The sequence below is a fragment of the Myxine glutinosa genome, chromosome 13 (genome assembly GCF_964187855.1).
Source record: "Myxine glutinosa chromosome 13, kmMyxGlut1.1, whole genome shotgun sequence".
Lineage (NCBI taxonomy): Eukaryota > Metazoa > Chordata > Myxini > Myxiniformes > Myxinidae > Myxine > Myxine glutinosa.
The window spans coordinates 42,304,233-42,320,815 of NC_136273.1; the positions used below are offsets into that span (position 1 = coordinate 42,304,233).

At 46.9% G+C, this 16,583-nt stretch overlaps 1 protein-coding gene across 2 annotated transcripts in view; it reads right to left on the reverse strand.

Moving 5' to 3' along the window:
* Positions 1-1,929: 1,929 nt before the first annotated feature.
* Positions 1,930-16,583, reverse strand: part of SARDH (sarcosine dehydrogenase) — a 179,246-nt gene continuing 164,592 nt past the window's right edge. For both annotated transcript variants that reach the window (XM_068134325.2, XM_068134326.2), the window contains exon 21: positions 1,930-5,341. In XM_068134325.2, the coding sequence (XP_067990426.2) occupies positions 5,213-5,341 (129 nt within the window). In that variant the 3' untranslated portion in view covers positions 1,930-5,212. The remainder of the gene's footprint in view (positions 5,342-16,583) is intronic.

The window sequence follows — 16,583 nt, forward strand, 5'->3', positions numbered from 1 at the left end:
GCAAGTTATACCTTGCCCACTCTCGGCTTCGTTCCAATTGACAAACCGATCCTCACCGCGTCGTATGAAGTTCCATACCTGATCGCAAAGCAGGGCAAATCGCACACCGTTGGCGAGACACTCATCAAACCGGCCGCGTTGAAGATGGCTAACATCATGCTGGGGAAAGCTGCTGAAAACAAGTTGTCTCTCGTTCCACTCTCAAATGACACCATCAGATGCAGAATCGACGACATGAGCGACGACATCCTCGCCCATGTAGTTGCAGATTTAGTCGCGAGCCCGACGAAATTCAGCCTTCAACTCGACGAGACCACCGACGTTTGGAATTTGAGCCAGCTCATCTTATTTGTGCGTTATGCCAAAGGAGACGAGATCAAGGAAGACTTTCTGTTCTGCAAGCCTCTCACAACAATGACGCAGGCAGCTGACGTGAAGAAGCTTGTGGACGACTTCTTCAGAAGCAACGGCCTCTCGTGGAACATGGTGTCTGCAGTTTGCTCGGACGGAGCTCCAGTCATGCTGGGATGCAACACCGGTTTTGGAGCGCTGGTGAAGGCCCATGCACCACACATCATCATCACGCACTGCGTCCTGCACAGACACGCGCTGGCATCTAAAACTCTGCCTCCAGAACTGGCCAATGTTCTGCAAGTCGTCGTTGAACCTGTGAATTACGTGCGAAGCCTTGCTCTGAATCATCGCATCTTTAAAGAGCTGTGCAATGAAATCGGCTCTGAATTCGAAGTCCTTCTCTACCACTCTAACGTTCGATGGTTATCACGAGGGAAGGTAGTGAGCCGTGTTTTTGCCTTGCATGTAGAATTAGCCCTGTTTTTGTGAGAACACCAGCATTGCCATGCAACGCACTTCCAAGAGTCAGAGTTCATCCTCGCCTTGGCGTACTTGGCTGACATCTTCGACGCACTCAATCATCTCAATTGCCAGATGCAGGGCGGTGGAGTGAATGCCATCAAATCGGAAGAAAAGCTCAGCGCTTTCAGAAAGAAGTTACCGTTGTGGAGGCGGTGAACAGAGAACGACAAGTTTGCGAACTTTTCGCTACTGGACGAGTGCGTGAGCGGGATCGAATATGAGTCTGAAGTTGGAGGCACTGCTGTACCAGGGGAGCTGAAGCAAGTGATTGCCACGCACTTGGATGAGCTGTGAAAGTAATTCGACGGCTACTTCCCCGACAAAGAGCAATACCCAGCATGGGTGCGGCAGCCGTTTACTTTCGACGTTGCAATGGCAGATGTGAACGACCAATACCTCGATGACCTCATCGAACTTCAGCAGAGCCAGACTCAACGACAACTCTTCGGCACAACAACGCTCTCAACGTTTTTGTGCCGCCAAATGGAAGGGTATCCTCACATCGCTAAAATTGCCCTTGAGATCCTCACGCCATTCGTTACAACGTATCTCTGCGAGCATGTGTTTTCGAAACTGGTGGACATTAAAACAAAGAAAAGGAGTAGGCTTGCATGTGAAAATGATTTGAGGGTGGCCCTTGCCAAAACAAAACCACGCATTTCCGAGATCGCCTCCCGAAAAGAAGAACAGAAAACGCATTAAGATGCAATTCTTCTGAATTTTTTGGTCAAATTTGAGGGGTTCCGCGAGTGTTCGGTGGGTTTCGTTAGGGTTCGGCGCCTTTGAAAAGGTTAAGAACCACTGGCCTAGACGTTGTAAAAAAAAAAAAAAATCTTTTGAATGTGATTCACCTTTTATTAGTGTGTTAACTGATGATCTATACACTGAGTACATACATTGCTTATCTTTGATTTCCCAATGCCGCTTGATTGTCACTGGAGGACAAATCAAACCTCAGACAACAATTTTCACATTCACAAGAGAAAAATCGTAATATAGTTCAATCATTCGTTGTCTTTACTCACTTCTTTGACCAAAACTCGAAAAATTGCATTGACAGATCACATGGCTAATCATTTATTGATAGTTATGCAAGGAAAGGGCAACCAAGCAACCAACGGAAACAGCAATAATCCTCAGCATGTCACCAACTTCACAAATTATTACATTTTATTGAAACCAAAGAATGATTCCACATGTTGTATAATACTGCCCAACAATGGAAGACATAATATGTCCAATTTTGTGATTTCGAGAAAATCAAAGTTTATTTTCGGTGCTTAGTCGCCACTGCTGATTTGAACTGCACTTCTATAGGGAACTACACTTCCCTGAGAGCTATGACATGTATAGAGAGCTGGAGGAGATACTGTCGATGTGATTTCATGTAAAAGCTGAAAATCGACAAAAAATGATTTTCTGTGTTCTTCCATACTTGGGCAGAATAATACGCTTATTCAGTAAAACCCAACCAGGGACCATAAACACATTTCATTACAAAGATCTTTGTCTTTGTCATTATAAATATAAAGATTCAGTGTGAAACACAAACAAACCGATTGTTAAAATGAATGAATGAATGAATGATCGTTTTAAGGCCATTTTCCCCGCTATAGCGGGGGTTAGCCTTGCGGGCCCCATGACAATCATGGTTCCCTGTTTGAGGCAATGTTTTTATGGCCGGATGCCCTTCCTAACGCCAACCCTTGGTTGCCTCTTACGATGCGCAGGGATACGGTGTGCCTATTCGAAACCGGGGTACACACCGGGATCATTCATCCCAGCAAGCTGGTACTCAATTTGCCGACCTCGGAAGGATGACAGGCTGAGTCAACCCCTCTGGCGTTAATTCAGCGATCGACCGGGATTCAAACCCAGGATCCTAGGATCCCAAGCCGGCACCCTAACCGCAAAGCCAACACCAAAATGACCATCAAATATCGAAAGCATCTGCGTTCCCTCTCTTCCCACAAAACAGTACGTACCCAACCCTTGTGGGGTATAATATAGATTACAGTAGATCTTCCCTCAGTTCTGTAAGTAAACCTTAAACTCTGGATTCCTCCAAATTTCTTTGTTTAATGTCATGAACAGCATTAGCGACTGTTTAAAAAGATAATCATGTGTGTTTGTGGTTTATAATATTTTACAGGCATGACCGGATTATCGGTCTTGATTATCATTTACCTTACTTAAGCACTATTTTAACAGAATAATTTATGAGACTATAGTATAATCGCAAGATTGAGAATTAAACGTGTTTTTATTTACTTTTACCATTGTTCTTAATGAACGACAACAGGAATGCTTTTAACAATGTGGAAAAAGCGGGAAAAGATTGTGAATTTAATGTTCCATCGTTATTTACTTTTAGCATTATTCTTCACGAACAGAAACAACGCAGGCATGTTTTCATCGTTCAGGCAATCACCATCATGCCCCTATCATTTTAGACTATAATTTGTGCCTAAGTCAATTCACATGTTTAATGCTAATGCAACAAGGATGTGTTGCAACCTTTTTGAATTGAATTGTCAGTGGAAGAAAAATTCCCATGTTTCATGTGGACAATAAAAAAAAATAAAAAAAATTAAATGATGGGCTGAATGGCCTCGTCCTATGCCAAAGTTCCTTTTGTAACATTTTTAACCCTCCGTTGGTGCGGCGGGGCTTTGGACATGGTTAGTTAGGAATTTGAGATACCCTGCCACACTAGTGGAGGGTTAAGAATAGGAAGAAAGGGGGGAAGGTACAACAGTTGAGGGTGGTGGGGGGAATGGAGTGCGGGTGGGGGCAGAGAGTTGGGAGAGGGAGGATGAGGCACTGGGAGGGCGGTGCTTGAGGACTTGGGATTGAGGATTTGAAAAAGAAAGGGGACGGTGGAGGAATGTTACTCAAAACTGTGGACTCAAAACATGGGTCTAGACACCTTACTTGTGTAGTTATGTGCAATATTAGCCGATATATGCCAAAAAATTGATTTTTCGGTAATGGCGGCACTAATTTGCATACTAGTATGCCACGGACACATGTGGTCACTTCAAGAATAGTTTTATTTTGATATTTTACCCTCAAAACATGGGTCTAGACACCTTATTTATTCAGTTATCTGCAGTAATAGCTGAGATATAGTGAAAATTAGATTTTCCGGTAATGGCGGCCTAATTTGCATAAAAATGATACGTGGGACATTTTTACAATTTGTTAACATAGCTCATCGTTTTCTACGCATTTTTAATGATCTAGAGACGTCGATTAGAAGTTGATTTCCGGGGGGTGCACGATACCCCTTTCTTCCCACTAAACTATTTATGATCCATGAACTTTCACATAAGAGCAAATATGGTTCATTTTGCGACAAACAATATACCATAAGCGAGTAATTTAACCCACGACATGCAGAGGGTTTATCATGAATCTTCACAGTTGGAATCTCTCTCGTGGAAATAATTTTTCCTTCATTTGTTATAAATTCCAGCGAAAATACAAAGGATGTTCAAGGTAAATCTACATTCTATTATTTGAGAACATTTCAAGTAGAGTGCAATTTGTGCTATTTTCAGCTATTCCCTGACTACCTACACATGTACACATTTTCCCAACCGGTACGGTAACAGGATTATGGCAGAAGCGTAGAAATCTTTAGGATATAAGGCCATATTGCAGGACATCTGTTTTCACATCGTCATCACTTTGAAACATGACAACCTGATGCTCCTTAAGTGGTCGAAAGCAAAATCTAAATTTGATCTGATTTCACATTTTCATCTGCAAGAAACTGCATTAAAAATGCGGCCCCAAATCAGAGTGGTAGTGGCAACATCTATTGCCAGATGATCTATCATTCTTTGAAGACCAGTGCACGTTAACCTTGTACCACGCTCAAAATGTCTGCCAAATGGCTATGTAATGTTTTTGTAATGTTTAGACTGATAAATACAAATAAGGTTTCATTAGTAACATCAGGTGAAGAATCAACAAGGGTTTTCTGTGAAGAATCGGAACAAACCTGAGTCAACACTTATGCACGATGGAGTCATGAGAAGGGTCTGATTAAACTGATGTTATAATCAAAGAAGGCAATTGCTAATATGATACTTTAGCCCCCCACCCCCTTCAGTCTTTTCTGCCTCAAGTCGGTCACTGTTATGCCCAGTCAGTTACGATCCATCGAGTAATGCCGACGTTTGGTCCCACAATCCCGATTTTCCGTCCAATTGAGGGGATCTCTGGATGGCGCTGCCTTCCCCGCAACTGGATTCTCTCATTTACAATAGCCGATCGAGCAAAAGAGATCTGACAAAGGGCTAAGTTTCGGTCTCATGTTAAATGTCATTTAATCATAAAAGCCTTTGATCCTCTTGTTCCCTGGATCAAACGGAGACTTAACGTGCAAGGTGGCATTGTGAGCATCACCCATCCTGTCCACCAAATATTCTCCATCCTTCAGGAATTCTATGTTCACCTGCAAGAGAGAGAGAAAAAAGGAAACACACAAAAGCTGCACTTTTTCTCGAGTCCATAATGAAGGTTCTCCATCGAACCAGATTTGCGACACAGGAATTTCAAGAGCACTATGATCTCCAGCCACAGGTTTGGTTACATCTATCTACTTCCTGGATTTCCCTCCTGGATTTCATGCGCCTCGAGGTCAAACAAAAAAAAAAAAACGAAATATGTCGGTCATTTCATCTCCGCTTGGATATTGCCCATGCCATCTGTTTTATTGCCTTTCAATCTTGGCCATTTTTGCATAAAGCCACTTTGCATCCTTCCACTCGTTATCTGTCGCTTTATCCTTTCGCTTAAACAAATGCAAAAAAAAAGAAAAGAAAAGAAGTAAAAACCCATTCCCAATATTGTCTTTCATTGAAAGCAAATCTCAGTAATTTCATTACTATATCAAATTGATAATCCACACCTTATTTGCTTTTACGGTCCTTCACAGGGAAATACACTGGGTTTAGGAAACTGCAGCCGTGACTAAGATGCAAATTCGTTTTGTTTTTGTTTCAGTTGCAAAATAGTTCCATGTTTGTCGTGGTTTGTAGGTGTAAAGAAACAACCGACGTACTGGCATATAACAGCCCATGGCTCATTTATCCAGCTTCAACTTGGGAGAGGGGGGCGGGGGGCATGGGAGATGATGGCAATAAAATAATAATAGTAATAATAATAATTAATACTGACAATAGCACTGAGCTTGTCTTGGGTGGATAATCTCCATTTTCATTTCATAAATTTTTGAATTGTATTCCTGACCCCCTTCAATTTTTCCCGTGGCAGTAACTGGACATCGCCACCGCCATGGACCACATATTACAAAACACTTCATGTAACGCTCACAGTTGTTTCAGAAGAAAAACGAGAGTGAAAAGGCACAGCCAACACCTCATCGGGCACCAGTCATAAAGTGGGAATTAAAGCATGAAATAAAAAAAGCTTTTTACTCTGCAATTCTTCACCTGGAAAGCATAAAAAAGGCATGTCTGTCATGCAGCCATTATTGAACAGGAAGCAGCACCAGCATATCAAAGGATGCATTATGGCCACAATTATGGACTAAAAAGGCAGGTCCAAATGATTATGCACTTCCCTATTATTTCAGATAGCAATCAATTTCCTTTTCAGTGATGAAATTATTTCTGCATTTGCGCTGTTATGGATATAATTCTCGAGAGGCAGGCCTGCATTATATCAGAGGATATAGTGGCTTTCATGAAAACACAATTTACTTCCAATTTTGGGGCCTTTATAGGAGGCCGTCATCTTACACACCACCCCTAACTACAGTGCCTTCAGGAAGTATTCACACCCTCTTGACATTTTCACTTATTTTATTTTTTTGTATACAAGATCGAGGTTCGTGTAAGAGCTAACATTAATGACAAAAAAACAACGGACACATAAGACATAATAAAGGGAGCGGGAGACAAGATGGGGAGAGAGAGGGAAGCACACAAATAGAACATTTGAGAGCAGGGACATCAGGTTACAGCCTGAATTTTGTTGTTACATTTTGTTGACATTTTGTTGTTACAGCCTGCATTTAAAATGGTTTAAATTGAGATTTGTTTTTGTCACAGATGTACACATAATACCCCATAATGTCAAAGTGGAGTTTAATTTTTAGAATTTTTTTAACCAAATAATTAAAAATGAAAAGCTGAAATGTCGTTGGTCAATAAGTATTCAACCCCTTTTCTTTGACACTCCAAATTAATACTTGAGTTAATACTTGGTGGAAGCACCTTTGACAGCAATTACAGCTGTGAGTCTGTAAGGAGAGGTCTCTAAAAACTTGTGCACACCTTGATTGGGCAATATTTGCCCATTCTTCTGTTCAAAACTGTTCAAGCTCAGTCAAGTAGCATCGTGGGGAGAGTTGATGGACAGCAATCTTCAGGTCATGTCACATTTTCGATTGGATTTCGGTCGGGGCTCTGACTGGGCCACTCAAGGACATTTATCTTTTTGTTCCTTAGCCACTACAGTGTATCTTTGGCTGTGTGCTTCGGGTTATTGTCATGCTGAAAGGTGAACTTCCATCCCAATTTCAGCCTTCTTCCAGCAGGTATTCCTCTGGGATATTTCTGTATTTTGCTCCATCTATTTTCCCTTCTATCCTGAGAAGTGCCCCAGTCCCTGCTGATGAGAAACATCCCCATAGCATGATGCTGCCACCACCATGCTTCACAGTAGGGAAGGTGTTATTTGGTGATGTGCTGTGTTGGGTTTGCACCAAACATAATGTTATGTCGGTGGGGTAAAGGAATATCTAGAGTCAGATAGATCTGTATAGGTAGGTATTCGATTGTCTCGATAGAGAATCTACCCTGTAATAAGTTCTGTGTTTTTAGGCGGTTTGTCGGGATAAGCTGTATTGATGTCCCCGCTACGGGGGAGCAGGGCGTGCTAAATAGTCCAGGGATTATGGATAAGATTCCTTTGTTCGTCGTTCCCTCTGTCATCAAACCTTCGTCCCTTATGGCAACGCACTCCTATAAACACTTAGATAGGTCCTTTAGTGCACACAGTAATTAAATCCCCTTCCCTTACAACGACTTTACAAAACAGACAGGAAGCCAGATCAGGGCACTGCCGGATGGCCGCCACCAGCTACACCTCCGGCAGGTGGAACAACATTGAGTGACACGAGCTGTAACCACGCTTCAGGGAAAGTGTGATTGGTTGGCGCGGAAGGCGCGAAGCTCCAGCCAATCAGGGCGAGGAATACCGGTGCGGGAAGCACTCGGCCAATGAGAGAGCACCAGCAAAACAGAACATTGGAGGAGAGTCGAGGAAGGTTATAAAAGGGCATGCCGGATGACATTTTCCCTCTTGCGCTGCACGACTCTCACTGACTCGTCTGGGCTCTGTCTCTCTCTTTCTTCGCTGGTCTCTTGTCTCTGCGCTTCCATTCTTGGTCTTGGGAGGTCCTTGGTGGTCGTTGGTTCACCATCTTCATGGTGCTTGGAGTGGTGCACGGTGCTCGGTGCTTTTGGTGCTATGAGCGGGCGGGACCTCGTGTGCGATCGATTTGGAGCTTGGAGCGAGGTGTGCCGCTGAACAGACGAGGCCGGGGCGAGCGGGTCATTCGAGGCCTGGTGGCGCACGAGCGGGGCCGAACGGAGCCACGTTAGGACGGCAGATACGACAAGATGACGGACAGTTAAGACGCACCACATTTCACAAATACAGGCCAACGCTTTATTTTCCTTTCATTCATTCCTGTGTCCTGTTGTTGAGTCTGGTGTGTGGGATCCCAATATAGGATTTAGTTTATTTGATTACCGTCGCGTTTCTTGTTATCAGGTTCCGTGAATAAATCTCTATTTTTGTACATTCTAATTCGGTGTTCGAGTACGTTAATTCCCGACAGGACCGGAGCTGCAGTCGGCGCGCTCCAGGTAAGCGTTTTTCCCGCTTCTTCCTCTTCCCTTCCTCTTCCCACGAGTCAAAGCAAAATCCATGTTTGGTCGTCGCCTCCTATAGATCCCTTTGGTCCATCCGCGGTCCCTGGTGTTAACCGGAGGGATTCGCGCGACAACTGGTGTCAGGAGTGGGATATAACCCGAAAAGAAAATTGGTGTCAAGAGTGTGGAGAATTGGGAAACAAATTTTTTTTTAGTCGGAGGCGATAAATTTGCATCGTCGATCGGTGCGCGGGACGCGAACAGCGCGTCAGTAAAAATTTAAATTTTAGTCCTGGTAAAAGCCGCACGGGGAAGCTAGCTCTTCTTTACGGATGGAAGAGGTACGCAATATGGAGGAAGGGAGAATGGAAGATGGGGATAGCATTCGAGGTGAGCCGGAGGTAGGGGAATTGGAGGTTAGTTTTGGAACCTCCCCCATCCCGAGCACCAATCTATCCCCCTCCCCTACCGGGGAGCCGGGAACAGTTGGAGCGGCCCCGATACCCGACCAGATGTGGGATCGACTCTTTAGGGAAATGAGGGGAATGAGTGAGCGATTGGAAAATAAAATGGATGAAATGAACAATAACATGGATGCCTATTATGAACGAATGAATAGCAAATTGAATGCCCGGCGTGAACAATTGAAGGAATGTTCGAGAAAATTGAAGGAAGAACGAAAGAATGGCGCCAATGGGGCCCGGGAGAAGCCAAGGGTGGCAGAAATTGAATTGGAACAGGGGAAGCCAAATTGGGAATGGAGGAGAGTACGGCCCATGCAGATGTGCACGAGGCGCAGGAGCCGGGAATGGCAATCAAATTAAAATTGGAAGGGAATGGCGAGTGTCGAAATTTAGATCGGGAATGCCTGCAGGTAGAGGAGTGTCCACAGGTGAATGTGGAATGCCAACAGGTGAGCGTGGACTGCCAAGAGGTGAATGGGGAATGTGAAAATTGTAATAGGGAATGTTTCCCACCTGCTGGCCTGGAGGTGTATCGGGGCCGGGTGGATGCCACAACACCTCAACGGGGGGATGAATTTGGAATGGTGCAGCACCAGGGTGGTGGTGCAGAGCAAGAGGGGGTAACATTATTGGGGGTCCGTGTGGTGGAGCCGGACCATGTATTTATTTATCAAGACCTGTCGGGGCCAGAACTGATAGGGAATGTGAATGATGAGCATGATGTGACACAGCGGCTGGAGACCTGGGACAGTCCCATGGAGGTAGAGTTTGACCAGGCCCAAAGGAGCTTGGGTGATGAGGTGAGTCGGTCCGAGAGGAGGAGGTTGAAGTGACCAAGGCGACCCTCACTGTGCAAAACAATTGGGAACAGGAGGCTCCGAAATTGCATGACCAGTTGGAGGAGTGTGTTGGCTCCGGGCTGGATTTGGATATTGGAGGATCGGGAGATCGAGCCTCTGACGATTTGGTCCCCGCAGGGAATTTGGAACAGTTGCAGGGAGGGGCAGAACAACATGAGGGGGTTGTTGCCTGCAGCTGCAGTTTGGCAATGGGGATGAAAATTTTTAAAAGGAAAAAGAAATTTATATGGGAATTGGATTTGGAGCAGCCATGGAGGGAGTTGGTCCCCGGGCTGTGGAATGTGGACCAGGAGAGGTCATTGGTGATGGCCTCGGGCAAAATTTGCCCCTTTGTAAATTTGGTGATGCCAGCCAGTTGGGGGGCTGAGCTGGCGAGATTTGGACGTGGGGTCCAGCCATGGGTGTCGTGCGTGGTACGACCTGGGCCCCACGGGGGGTCTGGTGGAGTGTGGCGTCCCTTGTCCGTCGGGGCACTGCCTGAGTGGGTGGCTCGGGCCGACAGGGTCACCGGACCCTGGTGGGGGTTAAGACCTCCGGAGGGGTCCGAGGTGGTTTCTCAAGCCTGGGATGGCATATATTGAGGACCACTAGGGGGAGGTGTTGTAGGTCGCGCTTAGGTGGTGGCACCGCTGACGGCTAACTAGGGCCTGATGTAGTGACCACCCGGGCGTGCAGGCCGACACCCTCCTCCTGAGACTCTTGGACAGCCAGCATGTGGTGATGTGCCATGCTGTGCTGGGCTATGGACACGGGTCGAACCGAATGGACAGGAATGAGATAGCCCACCGGACAACCATTGGGGCATCTGTGGAACGTGATGGTGTGAGAGTGACCTTCCACAGATGTTCCGTTATGATTTTGGGACTCTCGGTTTGGGAAGAGAGCCATGGGATTGATGAATCGGGAATGTGTAACGTGCCGAGCATATGGGCCATGCTCGGCTGGCATGTGTATGGCAAAGCATCTTTCTTTGGTGAGTTTAGTGAAATGTGAAAAATGTTTGGCACATGTAATCTGAGGGTTAGATGTAAATGTAAGGGTGAATTTTGTGAAGAGAAATGGTGGTCACTGCACAGTGACACCATTATTGATCCAGGTGTGTAGACCAAAGTGTTGGAGGCTGTGATAAAATTGATAGATTAGCAAGCCACAGCCTTCACCTGGCTGCGGGGGCGACTGTGCCGATATTTGGGACGCGGGGTTATGGGGATGTAGTTGGGTAGCCTGAGGGTCAACGTGGGGCTGTGCATGTCCGAGGGGTGTGGACCATGTCTTCTGGGTGAGTCTCCTGGTGGAGCTTGGCTGTCAACTGGACCCTTGGTGTGGTCAAGTGTGGGTGGGCACTCGGGGGCTGCAGTTCTGTGGACTGGGGGATGAGGGCGGCGTAGCTGACGTGAGGGGAATGCCACGCACTGCGATCGTCTCCCCCTAGGGCCGAGGTTGTGCGTGCGGTAGTGTTGTGGGCAGCAGGTGCTCACCACATTGGCCAGATGGGGCTGGTGCAGCTGTGTTCCTCGCAGGTGGGGCCGAAGGATGGATGGTGGGTCGCACCCTTATGGACACTCATGGGCCATGTTGGCGTTTCGGCTGCTCACCTTGTCCCAATGACCCTTGCACGGTAGAGGTGTGGAGCTGTTGTGCCCACAGGTAGTTGTGTAGTGATAATCACCGTTGGATGCGGACCCACATACCTGCCAGTATAGTGGGGAGAAAAGAGAAATTTAGAAGTATTTGATTGGCTCAATGGTAAATTTTGGGATTTTGTGGGTGAATGGCACTTTGGACCTGACCAACTGTAGTTACCTGTACATCAAGGTAGAGGTAAGGCCTTCATGTGTACTGTCCCAGGCTTTAGGACTTGCTTATGTAAATTTGGGGGACATGTAATGTGGAATTGGAGGCGGGTGAGAGTGATGACATGGCCGGTGAGGGGGGATGGAATGTGTGCCACAGAGTCTTGTGGGTGGCGTTTGTTTATGTGTAAAGGTGATGTGTTTCTATGTGGTCGTGAGGTTGGAGAAAATGGATGAGTGATGATTATTGAGTGATTATTGTGTTTTGGAAATGTATTGGTTAACTGTGAACTGGGGATTTCACAATAGCAGGCCATGGCAAGTTTTTGTAACACCATCGATGGAAATGTGTGGAAAATTGAATGGCAGCGGGGGAGGAAATGTGTTTTGGGATCTTATGGGTGGGGAAGGTGTGTGTGCCCGCAGGTACAGATCAAGCTCGGAGGAGCGATGCCTGCGACCGCCCTCTGCGGCAATTACCCCTGGCAGCCGATGGTATCTGGAAATTGGAGCTCGTCGGTGGAGGGTCTGGTTGGGCGCCATGGGGTAAAGGAGACCCACGGTGACCTGTGGAGCTGCGCGGAAGCAGGAGGCCACGGAGGAGCTTGGGGTTTGGAGACCCTCACCGGCGGGGCAACGGCGGAAAGGGCTGTTGGGCTGTCATGGGGCCAAGAGGTAAAGGGGGGGGGGGGGCAATGAACTTGTGAGTCGGTTGACTTGTGTTTGGGACTGCGGGCACCACAGCCTGAAGCGCCCCCGCCATCTTGTTGTGCGGTACCTCCCCGCTGCCTAGTTGAGACGTGCACACATGAATGACATCAATGCCATGGTCCTGCAGGGGGGTGAAGTAAGTGCTTTGTTGACTTTTGAAATGCCTTGATGAGTTTTGGAATGAGAATGAGTGGATAAGGGGTTGTGTTGAATGAATGAGGGCGAAATCCACCGAGCCATATCACTCACCTGTAACACCAGGACAGGGCCCGCGGAAATTTAGGGGTGCATTTGGATGGCCCCGCAGGTAAGGTTGTGTCTTGTGGCATCCAACGGGGGACGCAGTCTGCAGACCGGGGTATGTATAAATGTTTATTAGAGTTCGGAATTTTTGAATAAGGATAAGTTTGTGGTTAAGGTAGATTTTGTGTGTTGTTTGTTTCCTCCCTCCACAGGAACAACGAATAAGATCATTGTACATATTAGCATGTTAAGGAGAATAGTTTGGAAGTCCGGCTCAATTCCCACAGCACTCCTGATTTATTTCATAGGTTAAGTAAGTGTGGGACAGTAAGTGTTAAGACTGGAATGGTATCGCCTGCAGTGAACCTAGCAGGGGCTATGGTTCCGGGGAAGTGGTGGGGGGGGGGGGGGGGAGGGCTGTGTTATGTCGGTGGGGTAAAGGAATATCTAGAGTCAGATAGATCTGTATAGGCAGGTATTCGACTTTCGCGTTGCGGAATCTACCCTGTAATGAGTTCTGTGTTTTTAGGCGGTTTGTCGGGATAAGCTGTATTGATGTCCCCGCTACGGGGGAGCAGGGCGTGCTAAATAGTCCAGGGATTATGGATATGATTCCTTTGTTCGTCGTCCCATCTGTCGTCAAACCTTTGTCCCTTATGGCAACGCATTCCTATAAACACTTAGATAGGTCCTTTAGTGCACACAGTAATTAAATCCCCTTCCCTTACAACGACTTTGGAAAACAGACAGGAAGCCAGATCGGGGCACTGCCGGATGGCCGCCGCTAGCTACACCTCCGGCAGGCCTAGCAACATCGAGTGACACGAGCTGTAACCACGCTACAGGGAACGTGTGATTGGTTGGCGCGGAAGGCACGAACCTCCAGCCAATCAGGGCGAGCAATACCGGTGCGGGAAGCACTCGGCCAATGAGAGAGCGCCAGCAAAACAGAACATTGGAGGAGAGTCGAGGAAGGTTATAAAAGGGCATGCCGGACGACATTTTCCCTCTTGCGCTGCACGACTCTCTCCGACTCGTATGGGCTCTGTCTCTCTCTTTCCTCGCTGGTCTCTTGTCTCTGCGCTTCCCTTCTTGGTCTTGGGAGGTCCTTGGTGGTCGTTGGTTCACCATCTTCATGGTGCTTGGAGTGGTGCTCGGTGCTTTTGGTGCTGTGAGCGGGCGGGACCTCGTGTGCGATCGATTTGGAGCTTGGAGCGAGGCGTGCCGCTGAACAGACGAGGCCGGGGCGAGCGGGTCGTTTGAGGCCTGGTGGCACACGAGCGGGGCCGAATGTAGCCGCGTTTGGACGGCGGACGCGACAAGACAACGGACAGTTTATACGCACCACATTTCACAAATACACGCCAACGCTTTATTTTCCTTTCATTCATTCCTGTGTCCTGTTGTTGAGGCTGGTGTGTGGGATCCCAATATAGGATTTAGTTTATTTGATTACCGTCGCGTATCTTGTTATCGGGTTCCGTGAATAAATCTCTATTTTTGTACATTCTAACTCGGTGTTCGAGTACGTTAATTCCCGACAGGACCGGAGCTGCAGTCGGCACGCTCCAGGTAAGCGTTTTTCCCGCTTCTTCCTCTTCCCTTCATCTTCCCGCGAGTCAAAGCAAAATCCGTGTTTGGTCGTCACCTCCAGTAGATCCGTTTGGTCCATCCGCAGTCGCTGGTGTTAACCGGAGGGATTTGCGCGACAATAACCTTTTGCATTTAGGCCAAAAAGTTACATTTTGGTTTCGACAGACTACATAACTTTTTGCCACATGGCTTCAGAATCTCCAGAGTGGTTTTTTGCATACCTCAAACGGAACTCAAGGTGGGCTTTTTTGAGTAATGGCTTCCTTCTTGTACAGGCCAGACTTGTGGAGTGCTTGGGATATTGTCACATGCACACAATGACCAGTCTTTGTCATAAAGGCCTGTAGCTCTTTCAAAGTTGCCATTGGCCTCTTGGTGGTCTCTCTGATCAGTTTCCTCCTTGCTTGGTCATCCAGTTTGGAGGGACGGCCTGATCTAGGCAGGGTCTTGGTAGTACCATACACCTTCCACTTATTGATTGTCTTGACTGTACTTCAAGGGATATTCAAGGCCTTTGAAATATTTTATACCCATCCCCTTTATTTACCCCATTTATACCCATCATGGGATGCATTCATGCCAGTCTCTAGCCCAATATGACAGATGCCCTTGGCATGACAGCACTCCTACTATTCCGTGAGAAAACAGATTAATTGCAATGATAAAGAATGTCATGGGTTTCATAAAGCAAGTTACCCTATTTTGCTGATCCCTAACAGATTCTGGTTATGAAGCCTGGTGTTGGCTTAGCGGTTAGGGTGCCAGCTTGGGATCCTAGGATCCTGGGTTCGAATCCCGGTTGAACGCTGAATTAACACCAGGGGGGTTGACTCAGCCTGTCATCCTTCCGAGGTCGGCAAATTGAGTACCAGTTCACTGTCAATTCCCTGTGTCGCAAGAGGTGACTAACAGGGTTGGCGGCAGGAAGGGCATCCGACCATAAAACATTGCTTCAAACAGGGGACCAAGATCCCAGCATCCGGCCATAAAACATTGCTTCAAAAAGGCCAAAAAAAGGCCAACCCCTGCTCTGCGGGGGAAAATGGCCTCTAAAGGTGGTTCTTTTTTCTTTCGTCCCCTGATCTGTGCATTTCCACAATTTTATCCCAGAGGTTTTTTGAAAGCTCATTGGTGCTCATGGTTGAGTCTTTGCTGTGAAATGCATGACCCAGCAGAGGAAACCCTACAGCACCACTCCCCCATGCACAGCATTTTCACATGCACACAGTGAACTCCTAAATGTTTTGACCTCGACCGGGTGAATAACGGGTAATAAAAAAAGCGAATAATGCAGCAATCCACTATTCATAGTTTTGATGATTTCCGAACATGGAAGATACGTTGATATCATTGGTGTGTTGCTTTATGTTGATTGGTTGTTACTGGCTATTGTTTCGTTATATATATATATATATATATATATATATATATCTCGTACTCGCCCTCGCTACCTCCGGAAAGGCAGGTGCACAGCCCCGTTCGTACCGTGGACAGATGTTAATTGCCGAGCGGTTTTAGCAACCGCGGCACGAACTATTAACAGAAACTAACCCGATTCCTTGAACGTTGGCCAAATCGTGCCACAGGTTTTCAATGGGGAAAATACAAAGACGAAAGATGTGAAGAAGAGGAAGACAGCAGTAGGAAATACGAATACGATTTATTTCTACCTATTATGTACACCATGAAAAGTAACCAAGGAGGAGGAAAGATAATAAAATAAAATACAGAAGAAGAAGAGACACAGTGCAAGTTAGCTTACCGACTACAGTCTTACTTAACCCCAAGGACAAGACACACAGAACAAACTCACGTACACAGAAGGATGAAATGGAGGCAGGAACGAAGGACTGGAAGGAGAGAGGAAGGTTCAGCTGAACGCTGGCTGGGGCTTGATCCCGCACGGGACGTCGGCCTGGACCTCGACGGCCACCGATGCCACCGATGCCACTGCAAACTGGTTCCCGCGTAGCAGCGAGTCGAAGCTGCGTGGTAGAGTCAAAGCTGCGTGGTACTGCTCGTGGGGCTCTGTCACTTCCTTTGCTCTGGGACTCATCTGCCGCATCTCTCTCTCCCCTCCTCAAAGGCTTCCGCGCGCGCTTTTATAGCGCGCCTCCAGATCAACCC